This window comes from Dendrobates tinctorius, unplaced genomic scaffold, assembly GCF_039654945.1.
Source record: "Dendrobates tinctorius isolate UK_male_01 unplaced genomic scaffold, ASM3965494v1 ptg000404l, whole genome shotgun sequence".
In the NCBI taxonomy this organism is placed as follows: Eukaryota; Metazoa; Chordata; class Amphibia; order Anura; family Dendrobatidae; genus Dendrobates; species Dendrobates tinctorius.
In genome coordinates this window covers 2,860,590-2,878,872 of record NW_027362069.1, presented here as the reverse complement: position 1 = coordinate 2,878,872, position 18,283 = coordinate 2,860,590, and the positions used below count along the sequence as shown (strand labels likewise).

Below are 18,283 nucleotides of genomic sequence, written 5' to 3'. Positions count from 1 at the left end.
CCATAGAAATGAGAGGCTTGGAGAGTGAGTGTGTATACGTCACCTCACCCTATATAGAGATGTGAGATATGTTTTTTCTATTAGTCACCTTCTGACTAACCTTCAGGGAGTGAATTATGGATATAGATTTACATTTGGAAGTAATAAAGTTTAGTTTTATCCTTTTGTCAGCAAAGAGGAATGACAAGAGATAACCCCTTTAAGAAGATCCAATTTTGGTTAAAACGATTCTAACAATCTAAACAAAAAAAGGGGTCTCCCCTATGTGACATTGCTGATATTTATTAACAATTGATTTCCAAGTAAAATATTTCTCACATTAAGAAAATGAAAAAGGCTTCTCCTCTGTGTGACTGCACTGATGTCTAACAAGATTCTCTTTCTGGTTAAAACATTTCCCACATTCTGAACATGAAAAACGCCTCTCCTCTGTGTGGGTTCTCTTGTGCCTAACCAAATTTGAGTAATGAGTAAAACATTTCCCACATTCTGAACATGAAAAAGGCTTCTCCCCTGTGTGAGTTCTCTGGTGCCTTATCAAATATGAGTTAAGATTAAAACATTTCCCACATTCTGAACATGAAAAAAGCTCCCCTGTGTGAATTCTCTGGTGAATAACAAGGTCTGATTTCTGTTTAAAACATTTCCCACATTCTGAACAGGAAAAAGGCTTCTCCCCTGTGTGAGTTCTATGGTGAATAACCAATTCTGATTTCTGGTTAAAACATTTCCCACAGTCTGAACAGGAAAATGGCTTCTCCCCTGTGTGAGTCATCTGGTGCCTAACCAAGTTTGAGTTTTGATTAAACCATTTCCCACATTCTGAACATGAAAAAGGCTTCTCCCCTGTGTGAGTTCTCTGGTGAGTAACAAGCTCTGATTTCTGTTTAAAACATTTCTCACATTCTGAGCAGGAAAAAGGCTTCTCCCCTGTGTGAGTCCTCTGGTGCCTAACCAATTTTGAGTTACACATAAAACATTTCCCACATTCTGAACAGGAAAAAGGCTTCTCCCCTGTGTGAGTTCTATGGTGAATAACCAATTCTGATTTCTGGTTAAAACATTTCTCACATTCTGAACATGAAAAAGGCTTCTCCCCTGTGTGAGTTCTCTGGTGAGTAACAAGCTCTGATTTCTGTTTAAAACATTTCTCACATTCTGAGCAGGAAAAAGGCTTCTCCCCTGTGTGAGTCCTCTGGTGCCTAGCCAATTTTGAGTTACACTTAAAACATTTCCCACATTCTGAACATGAAAAAGGCTTCTCCCCTGTGTGAATTCTCTGGTGAATAATAAGGTCTGATTTCTGTTTAAAACATTTCCCACATTCTGAACATGAAAAAGGCTTCTCTCCTGTGTGAATTCTCTGGTGAGCAACAAGGTCCGATTTCTGAGTAAAATATTTCTCACACTCTGAACAGGAAAAGGGCTTCTCCCTCGTGTGAGTCCTCTGGTGCCTAACCAATTTTGAGTTATGATTAAAACATTTCCCACATTCTGAACATGAAAAAAGCTCCCCTGTGTGAATTCTCTGGTGAATAACAAGGTCTGATTTCTGTTTAAAACTTTTCCCACATTCTGAACAGGAAAAAGGCTTCTCCCCTGTGTGAGTTCTATGGTGAATAACCAATTCTGATTTCTGGTTAAAACATTTCCCACAGTCTGAACAGGAAAAGGGCTTCTCCCCTGTGTGAGTCCTCTGGTGCCTAACCAATTTTGAGTTATGATTAAAACATTTCCCACATTCTGAACATGAAAATGACTTCTTTGCTTTAGGAGCAGTTTGTTTTTTATTGCCTCTTTTGTGACTTTGATTTTCATTAGTAGTCAGTAATGAATCAGAAGATGGGACCTGTTTCATAGGATCAGATGACAGATCTTTGCTGTGAATGGATGATGGTATATCTGGAGTAATAGCAGTCACTTCAGCTGTATCTTGTAGGATCTCAAGATCATCAGATTTAAAAATTGAAGATGTCAGCTGTCCCTCTGATCTCCTGGTACAGTCATCTAAGATAAAAAAAAATTAATAAAATATCCTTGAGTTTTATAATTTTGAACATTTCTACTTAAACTGTCCATAAAAATGGCAAGCTATGTAAAAAACTTTAATTATTTACCAAGACAATGACAGTTCACAGTCTAATAGAAAACCTTGTTGGATGAACCAGTAGTGTGCGGTGTTCAACTGTTTGTTCATTCTGCCTCCCAAATATCAAATAAAAAGAAACCAATCAATGTTATGTAGGCGAAAATAATACCAATTCTCATCTCACAAAAAACAAGTCCCCACTCAGGTCCATCATCTGTCAATGGAGAAACAGAGGTTCCCGCACTATTAGTGGCTCAAAGGCTGTTGAAAAGCAACAAGGTTTCCATAAACCAATCCAACAAAATCCGCTCTCACTTCGGAGTCTTGCAGTGTGCGCAAACAACATTTAGGATCCCTGTATTTAGCAATATTATAGTGAGAAGAATCCACTTAATTTGCGGTGTGTGTCTCCTGGAGCACAATCTGGGCACTATGTGCTGGGGAATAAAATGGCAAATGTGTAATTTCCACTCCAACATCCACTGCGTGTTAATTTCTGGAAAGTGGCTGTGGAGTCAAAATATTCACTCCTCCTAAGGATTATAACCCTCAGTGAATTAATTTATAACATGGAATCACTTTATGGGGATTTCGACTATTCTGGTTTTCTGTCATTTAGTTATATTAGGGCTTCTGCATATGGTGTGTCCAATCTCATCTGGGATCTGTTCCTGCTGTCCAGCTGGAGTAATCTGCTCCCTACTTCAGCCAATTGGAAAGTACCACACCCTACTAAAGCGCAAAGCACATGGCCGGAATCTGCCAGATACAGCGCTGTTCTCCTCTGGTTCAGTCCTCTGTGCTCAGCTTGTGGCTTGTGTATTTGTTTCCTGCTGTGACCGTGGCCCGGTTACTGACTACTCTTGTGTCTTTGCACAAGAACCGGATCTTATTGTTACGAATATTTCTGCACATAATGAATATAATGGTCCCAATTTCTCTGAGCAGATAGCATTAAAGAATTTGAATGAGTTACATTCCACTAATACCATTGTTTCTAGGGATGTTTTTCAAGCAGAAAATTTGTGCATAAAAAATCCGAGTTTTTATCCCATCCAGTCCAGAGCTGAGTGCATGGACAAGTTTCAAAATGTCATGAAGCAGGAACTCAAGAGCTGGACGTAACAATTAAAGCACAGAGGCAAAAAAGTAATTTGAGTCACAAACAGCAGAGAGCCATTGATGAAATTAAAAAAACAACTGAAATAACAATTAAAAAAGCAGATAAAGGTGGTCTGATCGTGATCATGGATACCGCCCAATACAGGGATCAAATGAACGCTTTATTAAGTGACAGTTCTACATACAGAAAATTGCCTCATGATCCCACAAAGGATTTTCAAAGAAAGGTGTTTAAACTCATTGAGGAGGGGGCAGCAGTGGGTGCTCTAACGAAAGCACAGCTAGATTTTTTGAAAGTTGATTTCCCTATTATTCCTACAATATATGGGTTACCTAAAGTGCATAAAAGTGCATCACCACCCCCCATGCGCCCCATTGTATCGGGCATTGGGTCTCTCACTGAACACCTCAGCCAGTGGGCAGATTCTTATTACAACCACTGGTTACACGAGTTCTGGGGTTGTTGAGAGACTCAAAAGACGTACTACATCAATTTTCAAATGTGGTTTGGAACGGTGATTGTCATTGGATTGGCTGCGATGTCACTGCCCTTTACACCTCTATCCCCCAAGACATTGCAATTACAGCACTAGAATTTCACTTGTACAAACACAGTAATTATACTAATGAATTATGTCATTATATTGTGCAGGTTATTCATTTTCTGATGCTTCATAATTATTTCTTCTTTGATGGGGATTTTTTCTGCAATGCAGAGGAGTATCAATGGGTGGCAAACACTCGCCATCGGTGGCTAATCTTGTCATGTCGCATTGGGAGGAGGTAATTCTATATTCTGACAACAATCCGCTTTTGTCCAGCATTTTCTGGTATGGCAGATACATCGATGATACACTCCTTATTTGGAGTGGCGATGTGTCTGCTATACCAGAATTAGTGGAGTATTTTAATTCTAATGATTTCAATCTAAAATTTACATTTGTGACTGACCCACATGTGATTTCATTCTTGGACCTCACACTGAAGGGTGTTGCAGGTGCTGTTATCAGCACTGCTACATTCTGTAAACCACGTTCTGGTAATAGTATACTACATGCTTCTAGTAACCACCCCAGGCATACTATTAAATCTATACCAGTGGGGGAGCTTACTAGAATTACCAGAAATTGTAATGATGACAATATCTTGAAAAAGGAAATTAATTCATGTTGTGACAAGTTGGGAAAAGGAGGTTATTCTAATTGGTGTCTTGATAGAGCAAAGAAAATTGTGCACAAAAAGAAAAGACATGATATGTTGTTACCTAGGGCACAAAATAATGATAAAAATCAAGATACAATTGTTTGCTCTGTTCAGTACAGTTCTCAGTTCAATACCATTAAGACACTTATTCTAAAACATTGACCCGTTCTATTTGAAGATGACGTTTTATCTAATATTTTGCCCAAAGGTTGTCAAGTGGTTGCAAAAAAAGCCAACACTTTATCGGATATGTTGTCTCGGACATGATTGCATTGCTGCGGTTTTTATCGTTGTGGCACATCTAAATGCAGAACATTCCGACATTGTCCACTCTTTTTTGATAGCACCAATTGCAATGAACATAAAATAAAACAATATATTAATTGTAATAGTAAGAACGTAATATATTTGTCTGTTCAGAGTGTAATCTGAGATATGTGGGCTGCACACCTCGCACGCTCAAGACTCGCATATCTGAGCACATAACCGATATTTCATCTCCTTCTAGTGCTAATCGATCTATTTCATCTGTGTCCAGACATCTCATTAATGAACATCAAAGAAGTACTGAATCTTTTCGTGTTATGGGTATCGAGAAAATAATGCCACACACAAGAGGTGGAAATTTAAAGAAACGTCTTCTAACACGAGAAGCATACTGGATTTTTTATCTGAACACGTTTTCCCAATGGATGGAATGCCAGAAGAGAAATGATGTTCCATTATTGATGCTATTAATGTAATTGTAATCTATATGCATGTTTTTTTCGTTTTTTCTCTTTTTTTATATAAATGCCTGCCTTTTCTTTTTATATGGATTTCATAATTCTTTCCCTTTTTTATGTATATATAATTATTTGTGCACTATAGTTAAATTGTTTCCTTTTTTTTCTTTTTTTCCTTTTCACATCATGTGTTTTAAATTTGACTTTATTGGGTGAAATGAGTATAAATTGTAGTAACAGCCAGGGGAAGTAGCTTTGAGAAAGAACAAGCTATTGTTCGAAACACGTAACCCACCATCTGTTACTCATGTGAATGTATTTCTTCTTTTTTGTTCTGGACTTATTTTTAAACTATAAATTGGACTTTTTTTGTGAAGCTGGACCCTTTCTCATCTTTATTATGTGTATTTATCTCCTGTTGTGACCGTGGCCCGATTACTGACTTCTCTTGTGTCTTCTGATTCTGTATTCTGTCCTTCTGGTTCTGACCCAGCTACCTGACTATTCTTCTTGCCATCTAACACCACAGAATAGCAGGTAACACCATGGTCCAAGCCTAGGGGTCCCTCTGTAAGTCCAGATTCCATGTGAGGTTGTTAAAGGGCGATGAGCAAGGCAATCCTTGGGATATGGAAAGCAGAGAAGATAGAGCCAAGCATGTTCATGGTGGACATCTTTTGAGCTGCCAGTTGACCATGAACAGTGCTCCGAATACATTGTGTCTGCAAACTATTCCAGCTAGATCTGCATTCAAATAGCTAAATGGCGCTCCTTCCCTTCTGAACACTTCCGTGTGCCCAGACAGTAGCGTACAACCGTATGTAGGGCATAGTGCGAAGCTGGAAAATAATTTGTAAGATCCATTTGTTTTCTATTATCCTTTGTGAATAATTCCAAACTTACCACCACATAAAGTGACACACGTCAGATATTAATAATGGGGCCTGATTAGGAACTACTGAAATGATCAAACTCCACAGTCTCCATCAGTAATAAATGAGTAACTAGTGGTGAAACCTCTCTGGTGTAATTAGAGTATGGGGCTCGGTGACGTCACAATCTATACTATCCTAAGCTCCAATATTTTCTGTCAGATGAGTTTCAAGAAGAAATATTAGGCATTTAAAGAGAACTGTGTATAAGGCCGGTTTCACACGGCCTGATATTTCCGGTACCAGAGATGTCCATTGTGTGTAATACTGGTGGCACACGTGTGACAACCATGTGCAGCATCAGTACCACATGGATGGCCGACAGGAAAGAAGCGCTACAGTACGCGCTGTTCCATGGCGGCGGGTGCTGAAGACGCTCTCATCATTCTCCTCTGCTCTGCTGGCGGGGAGAATGATGAGAGTTATATAAAAGCCAGAATGATGACAGCAGGTGGGGGCTTTTGGGACTATTACTCCCATCAACCTACACCTGCTGCTAAAAACAGTGACAGCAGGAGCGGATGATGGGAGTATTCCTCACCCGTCGCCTGCACTATAACTAAATAAATTAATGAAAAAAACGGCGTGGGTTCCCTTGTATTTTCTATAACCAGTCTGGCAAAACTCACAACTGGGGGCTGCAACCCTCAGCTGTCAGCTTCAGCAAGGCTGATTATCAAAAATAGAGGGGTCCCAAAACATTTAAATAATTAAAAAAACTAATTAAAAAGCCGCGTGGGGTCCCCCCCATTTTTGACATCCAGCCTTGCTAAAGCTGACAACTGGGGGCTGGTATTCTCAGGCTTGTAAGGGTCCATGGATATTGACCCCCTGCCTAAAAATAGCAGCCCGCAGCTGCCCAGAAAAGGCACATCTAGTAGATGCGCCAATTCTGGTGCTTTGCCCGGTTCTTCCCACTTGCCCTGTAGTGATGGCAATTGGGGTTCATATTTGTGGGGTTGATGTCACCCTTGTATTGTCAGGTGACATCAAGCCCATGGTTTAGTAATAGAGAGGCGTCTATAAGACACCTATCCATTACTAATCCTATAGTTATATGGTAAATAAAGACACAGCCAGAATAAAGTCTTTTATTAGAAATAAAACAAAACACAGGGCAAGTGGGAAGAGCATGGCAAAGCGTTGGAATTGGCGCATCTAATAGGTGTGCCTTTTCTGGACAGCTGCGGGCTAGTAATTGTTTAATCTGTATTTGTAGCTTTCAATTAATGAGATTCTCATGCTTTGGGGTGGGGTTGTGGGAGTGGCTGTATGCGGGGACTTATGTGGTGCTCTGCGTACATATTCATCTGTATTGGCTTATGACACTGATCCTTCAGTGACCTGCCCCCTATTTTCGATAAAAAATTACATCCAGAAAAATGTCACCGGTGATGGAGGGGCCTGCACAGTACCATCTATAAGTAAGAGATAGATGCTACTGGATAGGCGCCGCCAGTGTCATTTGTAAAAAAAATTTTCTAAGCCTCAAAATAGCCACAATATTATAGGCTGTTGTGAATTCGCTTCCTGGTCTCCCTCTGGTTATTACTGAAGGTAGTGGAGCTAGGCAGATCGACAGAGGGGTTGCGAGTTCTCTTTCTGGGCTCCCTCTGGTGGTTACTGGAGGTAATGGAGCTGATCTGATTGACAGAGGTTTGCCAACTGATATTGATGATGACGATTGGAGATCTGGGGTTTCAGATTGTGATTTAAGACAGCCGACTCCCTCTATCCCTGCTGGTGATTTGCTTCCTGTTCCTCCTAAGGTCTGATTTCTCCAGCTCTGTCCCTGCATTTTCAGCTAAGTGGTTTATTTGCTATTCTGTTTGCATTTGATCTGGTTTTGTCTATCTCTTCTTGTTGTGGGTCAGCCAGCTCCGGCTGGGGCTGTGCTGAATCACCGCCCATATGTTACTGCTTGTGCCAGTTTGTTTTATCCCCTGTTAGATTGGTCTCTTTTTGCTCTGCTTTCAGAATATACCAGAGTGCTGATATAGTGGGGGGCGAAGTAGTGTGACTTCAATGTTTTTTGCATCAGACGTGTTGGACTTTTTGCAGGGTTTTTTTGCGTGATTGCAGACAGTGCCTTTCCTGTCGTATCCTGTCTGGTCAGTTTGGGACCCATCATTTGCTCAGTCTATTTTCCTGCCTGTGTTTGTGTTTTCATCTTGTCTCACTGACAATATACTGTATGTTTGGGGGCTATCTATTCCTTTGGGGTCTGCTCTGGGGCAGTTTAGATTTCCCCTTTCTTGCTTTAGGCTTAGTTAGCTCTACGGATGTGCCGAGGTGTCTAGGATCATCGTAGGTACGCTCCATGGCTACTGCTAGCTGTGTGGATAGGATCAGGGGTCTGCAATCCGCTTAGGTACCAACCTCTCTGGTTTTCTGTGGCTTAGCCTGGACCTGCTCTCCTCCTCAGTGACCCATTCATAACAGAATCACAAGCCCAACTGTAGACTCTAGTGTACTCCAAAGAAGGAAGGAATTAAATTTTCTGGGGCTGCATGAGATTTTTTTTTCTCTAAATGGAGACTAAGCAATTGTCTGATTGTGTTGAGCAGCTCGCTGCTGAAGTGCGAGTAATTTCTGCCTATCTCGCTCATTCATCTGCTGTTGAACCAAAAATCCCTACTCCTGATGTGTTTTTTGGGGATCGGTCTAAATAACTCATCGGGGAGCTCGATGCAGCAGGTTAAAATTGTCATTTCCCTGCTGCGCGGCGATCCCCAGGATTGGGCCTTTTCTTTGACACCGGAGATCTTATTCTGGCTAATGTGGACGCACTTTTTCAAGCCTTGTGGTTGTTGTAAGATGAACCTAATGCTATTGATCAAGCTGAGAAAACCCTATTGGCATTGAACCAGGGTCAGGATTCTGCAGAGTTATATTGTCAAAAATTCAGAAAGTGGGCGGTCCTTATTAAATTGAATGATGATGCCCTAGCAGCTCTCTTTCGGAAGGGTTTGGCAGAAACCGTAAAAGATGTTATGGTGGGATTTCCTGTTCCCTCTGGTCTAGACGATTCTATGTCATCGGCCAATCAAATTGATCGACATTTACGTGAACGTAAAACTACATGAGAGGCATTGCCGCCTTTCGAACGAACATCTGAACCCATGCAATGTGATAGGGTTTTGTCTAGGGCGCAACTTCAGGAGTTTAGAAGGCACAATAAGCTGTGTTTTTTCTGTGGAGACACCTCTCATACTATTTCTGTCCGCCCTAAATGAGAAAAGCGTTTTGCTCACTCATTTGCGGTGGGAAGTGTACAGCCTAAGTTTCTTTTGGCGATTACCCTGATCTGCTCCTTGTCTACATTTTCTGCTAAGGCTTTTGTAGATTCAGGAGCAGCTTTGAATCTGATGGATTTTGACTTTGCTAAACGTTATGGTTTTCCCATGATACCCCTGCGGACTCCTATCCCTTTGAGGGGTATTGATACTACTCCTTTAGCTGAGAATAAACCCCAGTTTTAGACCCAGGTGATAATGCGGGTCGCCCCGGACCACCAAGAAAATTGTACATTTTTGGTGCTACACAATTTGCATGAAACTAATGTTCTGGGTTTTCCTTGGTTGCAAACTCATAATCCTGTTTTAGCTTGGAAATCTGTGTCTGTGGTGAGTTGGGCTTGTCAATGTGTTCTTAGGGACACTCCTGTTTTCTCGACCTCTCTCCAGTCTCATGATATTCCTGACTATTTGGCTGATTTTTCTGATGTATTTAGTGAGAGTAAGTCTGCGTCTTTGCCTCCTCATAGGAGTTATGACTGTGCAATTGAGTTAATGCCCAGGTGTAAATTTCCCAAGGGTCGGCTTTTCAATTTATCGGTACCAGAACATGATGCTATGCGATCTTATATCAAGGAGTCGTTAGAGAAGGGTCATATTAGACCATCCTCTTCACCTTTAGGTGCTGGGTTTTTTTTGTGGCCAAGAAAGATGGTTCATTAAGGCCATGTATTGACTATCGTTCCCTTAACAAAATCACTGTTAAATATCAGTACCCTAGATGTACGGTACACTCTGATATCAAATCAGTACCCGTTACCCCTGATTTCTGATTTATTTTCCAGAGTTAAAAGTGTCTGTTGGTTTACCAAGCTTGACCTCAGGGGAGCTTATAATCTTATTCTCATCAAGCACGGGGATGAATGAAAGATGGCGTTTAATACTCCGAAGGGACATTTTGAGTACCTGGTGATGCCTTTTGGGCTCACTAATGCCCCTTCTGTCTTTCAATCTTTTATGAACTATATTTTCCGGGACTTTGTGGATAAGTTTTTGATAATTAATCTTGATGATATTTTGATCTTTTCCAGTGATTGGGATTCTCAAAATCCGGAAGACAGTGTGGAACATATCCGGACTGTGTTCCGGATTTTGAGGGAAAATTTTCTGTATGTTAAGGGATCGAAGTGTCTTTTTGGTGTACAGAGGATTTCATTTTTGGGATTCATTTTGTCCCCGTCTGCTATTGAAATGGACCCGGCCAAGATACAGGCCATTTATGATTGGGTTCAGCCCACTTCTTTGAAGGCTCTCCAGAAGTTTTTGGGTGTTGCTAATTTCTACCGTAAATTTATAAGTAATTTTTCTGGTATTGTTAAGCCACTGACTGATTTGACCAAAAAGGGCGCTGATGTGGTGAATTGGTCTCCAGAGGCACTCAGCATTTCAGGAGCTTAAGCGGAGATTCACTTCTGCTCCGGTTCTACAGCAACCTGATGTCTCACTCCCATTTCAGGTGGAGGTAGATGCTTCTGAGTTTGGTGCAGGAGCCGTTTTGTCCCAAAAAGATCTGGTGACTTCTAAGGTGTCTTCTTTTCTCAAAAATTCTCCCCATCTGTACGCAACTATGACGTGGGGAATCGGAAATTGTTGGCCATGAAATGGGCATTTGAAGAGTGGAGAGATTCGTTGGAGGGAGCTAGACATCAAGTTGTGGTTTTCACCAACCACAAGAATTTGATTTATATTGAATCAGCCAAATGCTTGAATCCTAGACAGGCTAGGTGGGCCTTGTTTTTCATGCATTTTAATTTTGGGGTCTCTTTTCTTCCGGGCACTAAGAATGTTAAGGCGGACGCCCTTTCTAGGAGTTTCTTTGCGGATTCTCTTGATGTGACCGAGCCTACTACCATTCTAAATGAGGGTGTAATTCTTTCCGCTATTTCACCTTGTTTGAGACGTGCCCTGGAGGAATTTCAGGAGGACAAACCTGAACATTGCCCTAAGGGAAAATTGTATGTCCCTGACCAGTGGAGGAAAAGAGTAATGTCTGAAATTCATTGCTCCGCGTTGGCTGGTCATCCAGGTATTTTTTGTACCAGAGATTTGGTGAGTCAGTCTATTCGGAGGCCTGCCTTATCTCATAATGTCAGGAATTTTGTGCAGTCCTTTGGGACTTGTTCTCGGTCCAAGCCCTGTTCTCGTTCTAGTGGGTTGTTGATGCCCTTGCCGGTGCCCAGGAGGCCATGGACCCATATCTCAATGGATTTTATTTCCGATCTTCCTGTCTCTCAGAGAATGACTGTTATCTGGGTGATTTGTGATAGATTTTCTAAGATGGTCCATCTTGTACCACTCCCAAATTTGCCATCTTCTTCTGAGTTGGTGCCCTTGACTTTAGAACAGGTGGTTCGGTTGCACGGGATTCCTGATAACATTGTGTCAGACAGAGGAGTCCAGTTTGTTTCCAGATTTTGGAGAGCTTTTTGTTCCAAAGTGGGAATTCAGTTATCTTTCTCCTCTGCATTTCATCCTCAGACCAATGGGCAGACTGAGAGAACAAACCAGACTTTGAAGTCCTATTTGAGATGTTTCATATCTGCTGATCAGGATGACTGGGTCTCATTTTTGCCCTTGGCCAAATTCGCACTAAACAATAGAGCTAGTTCTGCCATTTTGATGTCGCCGTTTTTCTGTAACTTTGGGTTTCATCTTCGATTTTCTTCAGGGCAAGTGGAATCTTCGGCCTGCCCAAGTGTGGACACTGTGGTAGAGAGAATGCAGCAGATTTGGGACCAAGTGGTGGATAAGTTGTCCCACTCTCAGGAAAGAGCCCAACGGTTTCCAACCAGCATAGGACCATTGGTCCCCGGTTTAAAGTGGGGGATATGGTTTGTTTGTCTTCAAAGAATATTCCTATGAAGGTTGCGCCTCCAAAATTCAAGCCAAGATTAATTGGACCTTATAAGATTTTGGAGATCCTTAATCCCGTTTCTTTCCGATTGGCTCTTCCAGGTACGTTTAAGATCCATAACGTGTTTCATAAATCTTTGTTGAAGAGGTTTGTGGAGCCAGTAGTTGGCGGTGCCTCCTGACCCTGTATTGGTTAAAGGCAATTTGGAGTATGAGGTAGAGAAAATATTGGATTCTCGTTTGGCTAGACGGAGACTCCAGTACTTGGTCAAATGGAAGAGCTATGGCCAGGAGGATAATTCTTGGGTCTCTGCTTCTGACATTCATGCCGAAAGATTGGTTCGTGCTTTTCACCGTGCCCATCCTGATGGGCCTGGTGGTGTAGATGAGGGTTCGGTGACCCCTCCTTAAGGGGGGGTACTGTTGTGAAGTCGCTTTCTGGCTTCCTTCTGGTTATTACTGAAGGTAGTGGAGTTGATCTGATTGACAGAGGCTTGCCACCTGATAATGATGATGACGATTGAAGATCTGGGGTTTCAGATTGGGATTTAAGACAGCCGACTCCCTCTATCCCTGCTGGTGATTTGCTTCCTGTTCCTCCTGAGGTCTGATTTCTCCAGCTCTGTCCCTGCATTTTCAGCTAAGTGGTTTATTTGCTATTCTGTTTGCATTTGATCTGGTTTTGTCTATCTCTTCTTGGTGCGGGTCAGCCAGTTCCGGCTGGGGCTGTGCTGAATCACCGCCCATATGTTACTGCTTGTGCCAGTTTGTTTTATCCCATTAGATTGGTATATTCTGAAAGCAGAGCAAAAAGAGACCAGAGTGCTGATATAGTGGAGGGCGAAGTAGTGTGACTTCAGTATTTTTTGCATCAGACGTTTTGCAGGGTTTTTTGCATGATTGCAGACAGTGTCTTTCCTTTCCTGTCCTGTCTGGTTAGTTTGGGCTCCATCGTTTGCTCAGTCTATTTTTCATACCTGCGTTTGTGTTTTTATCTTGTCTCACTGACAATATATGTTTGGGGGCTATCTATTCCTTTGGGGTCTGCTCTGGGGCAGTTTAGATTTTCCCTTTCTTGCTTTAGGCTTATTTAGCTCTTCGGCTGTGCCGAGGCGTCTAGGATCATCGTAGGTACGCTCCACGGCTACTGCTAGTTGTGTGGATAGGATCAGGGGTCTGCAATCTGCTTAGTTACCAACCTCTCTGGTTTTCTGTGGCTTAGCCTGGACCTGCTCTCCTCCTCGGTGACCCATTCATAACAGTAGGCATTATCAACAATAATATCAACACTATTATTGTATCAGGTACAAAGTGCTGCAGTGCAAAAGTAAAGAAGGATAAAGTGCATGGGTTTGTATCACCGAGATACACAGCGTGCTGCCAGGGTCCCATGGACCTGATACTTATTACAGGCACATTGTAGTTATATGCCCCATGATGTGTCTGCACTATTAGCACTTTATCACACAGTGATTGTGGCGCTGGTTTCTGTATAGCACCTTTGGCACTAGAGCACTTTGGTTATAACACTCTTCACATTTGCACAATGCAGCACTTTCCGTTTTTGTGATTTCATATATATTTTTTTTATATTTGATTCCCTCCATATTAACAATGATAGGGGCAGTTTATATAATGTGCTTTTATACTGACAGTGTGTATTAGGATTTTTCTATTCTATTGTGAATATTGTGGCTTTATTTACTGTAATACATTTTTCAGATATTTTCCAAACGTGCTCCAGTTTGATTCAGCTGCATATTAATTCAGTTTTTATTTATTATAATTCAATAACAATTATTTTAATATTATCATTTTGTTTTTCCTGTAGTTTCCTGTAGTTTATCACAATCCTCCTTGAAATTACCGTATTTTTTGGACCATAAGACGCACCTAGGTTTTAGAGGAAGAAATTAGGAAAAAAAATTGAAGCAAAAATTTGGTCAATTCTGTACTTAATATCCCCTATCCTGGTATATATGGTCCCCTCAGCCTCATCCTGATACACATGGCCCCCTCATCCCTATCCTGGCATGCATGGCCACCTCATCCCTATCCTGGTATGCATGGATCCCTCATCCCTATCCTGGTATGCATGGATCCCTCATCCCTACCCTGGTATGCATGACCCCCTCATCCCTATCCTGGTATGCTTGGATCCCTCATCTCTACCCTGGCATGCATGACCCCCTCATCCCTATCCTGGTATGCATGGATCCCTCATCCCTACCCTGGTATGCATGCCACCTCATCCCTATACTGGTATGCATGGTCCCATCTCATCCTGGTATGCAGGGCCCCCTCATCCCCATCCTGGTATGCAGGGCCCCCCATTTCATCCTAGTATGCATGCCGCCTCATCCCTATCCTGGTTCGCAGGGCCCCCATGTCGTCCTAGTAAGCATGGTCCATCCCTATCCTGGTATGCAGGGATCCATCTCATCCTGGTATGCAGGGCACCATCTCGTCCTGGCATGCAGGGCCCCATCCTTATAAGTGGCCCCCACCACCATTCCTATCCTGGTATGCAGGGCCCCATCCATATCCTGGTATGCAGGGTCCCGTCCCTATCCTGGTATGCATGGTCCCATGTCGTCCTCGTATGCAGGGCCCCATCCTTATAAGTGGCCCCCACCCCCATTCCTATCCTGGTATGAATGATCCCATCCCTATCCTGGTATGCAGGGTCCCGTCCCTATCATGGTATGCATGGTCCCATCTCGTCCTGGTATGCAGGGCCCCATCCTTATAAGTGGCCCCCACCCCTATTCCTATCCTGGTATGAATGATCCCACCCCTATCCTGGTATGCAGGGCCCCCATCTCGTCCTAGTATGCAGGCCCCCACCCCCATTCTTATCCTGGTAGACATGGCCCCATCATTAAAAAAAAAAAAAACCATTACACTTACCTACCCGGCGCTCCCTTGCAGCCTCCTGCTCCGGTGCCAGCAACTGCTATTTGCTTGTAAGCAGCACTGAGAACAGTAAGTATTCATGAATATTCATTTCTCTTAAGTAGCGGCACACGTGAGCGCCAGTAGCAGCAGGAAGCCGGTGGCTGACACTGCGCGCTACTGAAGAGAAAAGAATACTCACTGCCCTTTGTGTGCACAGTCCTGGCAACTGTGCTCTGCTTGTGAGCAGTGCGTGACGTCCCTGCCATGTGCTGCTTACAAGCATAAAGCAGTTGCTGGCACCGGAGCAGGACGCTGAGAGGGAGCGCGGGGTAGGTAAGTGTACTGGTTTGTTTTTTAATGTTTTCTGATGCGGCCATGCATACCAGGATGTGGATGGGGATGGGGGTGTGGGCCAATTATAAGGATGGGGCCATGCATACCAGGACCGGGGTTGGAGGCTAATCATATCAAGATACTATTATTAAAGAGAAATTAATATTCATTGCCCTCCAAGCCCATGGGCGTGGAATACAGTGAATATTCATTTCTCTTTAGCAGCGGGAACAGGAGTTAGCCGCAGTCACCGGCTCCAGCCTCGTGTGACCCGCTGCTCCGCGGATGCCATTCCCCCACCTCCCCACCACAGCCAGAGCTGGTACATCCGGATAATAAGATGCACCCCCCCATTTTCCTCCATATTTTTGAAGGAAAAAAGTGCGTCTTATAGTCCAAAAAATACAATAGTTTTAACACAAATTGAAAAGTCAGGATAAAGGAAAACTCTGTTATTGTACAGAAATTCACACTTGGCCTCACTGCACATTTACTGTTGTCGATCATAAAAGGGAAGTTTGGCCAGAAAGACTGGACCTGGTCTTGTAGGGACCATGAGACATTCAGCAGCACAGACGGGAGAGAAGATTCATCTGACAAGATCACAGGGATCTAGGAAGCCAACAGCATCATTACCCTCCGCTTTCTCTTACAGACCCGTCATACTTTTCTTCAAGTGATTTTCTATCTTGTCAGCTCATTCTACGTACGCTGTCATTTGGCTTTATAGTTACAGATCTGGGCAGGTAACGGTCAGCGTCTCCTAATCCAGGTCGTATGTTCTATAGAAAAGGGCTTTCAATGCCCAAAGTCATTTGAACAGTTTGGGGTGGAGGAGAATGTTGTGGTCTAGAGGCAAAATGGTGTTCATGGTAATACGGCCGGACTACACCACCGATAAAGCAGCCACAGCCGGTGACTGAGAAGAATCTGTGACTTCTCTGCATTCAGTGGTTACTACTCACCTGGGTAGTCATATGTAGGAATCTCCTCTTTACACCACTCATCATCTCTCACATATGTCTCTGTAGTATTAATATGGGTCAGATCTTCACCCTGAAACAAATATTGTAAGAGTCACAGACAGATGGAGAAGTCCCATCTATGATCAGCTCTAATCCTGCCATCTCCACCGCTCTCATTACACAAGTATAAAACATATAATACTGGTGGATAAAACAAGACTGAGCACAAGACCTTCACAGCCGTCTACACATCATAGGGGAGATCTCCTGACACCTTCTCTCCATCTACCTGATGATCCTGAGGAGCACTGGGATCTTCTAGGTTACAGTCCTGTGGAAGAAGAGGACGGGGACATCTCTCTGGTGTTGTCCTCTTACTGGATAGATCTGGAGGAAACACATACAGGGACTGAATTCATTCTCTACATACAGATAATTATAGGCCGTGTGTATTTAGTCCTGTCTATTACCTGGTGATGTGAGGGGCTGTGGAACCTCCATTATGACGTCCTTGTACAGATCTCTGTGTCCTTCTAAATACTCCCACTCCTCCATGGAGAAATAGACAGCGACATCCTGACACCTTATAGGAACCTGACACATACAATGACACCGTCATCCCCCCGATCCCTTCATAGTGTTACTGTATAAGGTCCCAGCATTCCCAGCAGTGTCACCTCTCCAGTCAGCAGCTCAATCATCTTGTAGATGAGTTCTAGGATCTTCTGGTCATTGATGTCCTCATGGATCAGGGGATGAGGTGGAGGCCTCGTGATTGGGCTCAGGGGTCTTCCACATCCCTCAGACACAGGGTCCTGACAGCGATCATTAGAGGTCTTCTTCACCACTGTGTAATCCTGGTAATGGAGAGACACATTAATAAATCTCACTACAGACATTTCCAGAGTCCTCACCTCTCCAGTTCTGTCCATCTGTTATTCCCATAGATAAGAATGATGTAATGTGACGTCATCAGAATCTCTCACCTCTCCAGTGAGACGGAAGAGGATCTCTAGGGTGAGGTGTAACATCCTCTCCGCCATCTTGTCTCTGTCCATATCCATCCTTGATGGGTAAATCAGGAAAATTCTCTTCTGTAGAAGATCTTCACTGAGAGGATCCGATATTGTAGAGACCTGAATGAGAAGAAGATGATCCGATGTAACATCATAAGAATCCTGCGTAATAATACAATTACTGGAGATAATAAGGGAAACATATGAGGAGATTTATTATCTTACAGGGTTTAGTTTTCTTCCCTGACATCTACTAATAAAACCTATATATTTAGGCCACAGACAACAAGCAGTTTCCTCCTCGGAGTCGGCAGCTGAACACGTTCCTCATAGACTCATCTTCCATAACGCTAATTCTCGTCTCATTACCGACACTGGAATCGGCATCAGCAATACTGCAGGAGATATTCATTACACGCGACATGAGAAATAACTCCTTCATGATGAGGACGACATCTTCATCTTCTACTATGGCTCTAGAGACAGATGTGGCCAGAGTCGGTCACTGCCTCCATCCCCACCGGCCGTCTATATGAAGGTTTCCCGTCTTCCCCGCACTGGAATCTTCTATCACGTTAGATCTCAGCTCTGAGTCACACACAGAAGTTTGAGGCTTTTAGGCTATGTGCACACGCTAGCGTTTTTAAACGCTCAGGAAAAGGATCCCCTTCCCAGAAATCGCGCGTCTTTTTCAGCGCGTTTTTTTGCGCGATTTTTGACGCGATTTTGACGCGTTTTTGACGCGTTTTTTGACACGCGATTTCTGGGATCATTGGGGATGGCTAAAAATGCTCAGCAATGCGGAAATTAATGAGCATGCTGCGTTTTTAGCCGCTAAGCGATTCCTGAGC

The 18,283-nt window shown here is 43.0% G+C and overlaps 2 protein-coding genes across 2 annotated transcripts; both read right to left on the bottom strand.

The window, feature by feature from the left end:
• Positions 1–279: 279 nt before the first annotated feature.
• On the bottom strand, positions 280–1,972 carry LOC141076445 (uncharacterized). Its single transcript, XM_073563894.1, has one exon. It carries the CDS (start codon positions 1,856–1,858, stop codon positions 320–322), a length of 1,539 nt encoding a protein of 512 aa, XP_073419995.1. The 5' UTR covers positions 1,859–1,972; the 3' UTR covers positions 280–319.
• Positions 1,973–4,793: 2,821 nt separating this feature from the next.
• LOC141076421 (uncharacterized) lies at positions 4,794–17,749 on the bottom strand. The gene is made up of 7 exons (XM_073563873.1): positions 17,658–17,749; positions 17,403–17,552; positions 17,094–17,273; positions 16,887–17,010; positions 16,706–16,803; positions 16,417–16,507; positions 4,794–4,942 (listed from the first exon to the last, which is right to left on the bottom strand). Exons 2-7 carry the CDS (start codon positions 17,478–17,480, stop codon positions 4,794–4,796), a joined length of 720 nt encoding a protein of 239 aa, XP_073419974.1. The 5' UTR covers positions 17,481–17,552; positions 17,658–17,749.
• Positions 17,750–18,283: the final 534 nt, after the last annotated feature.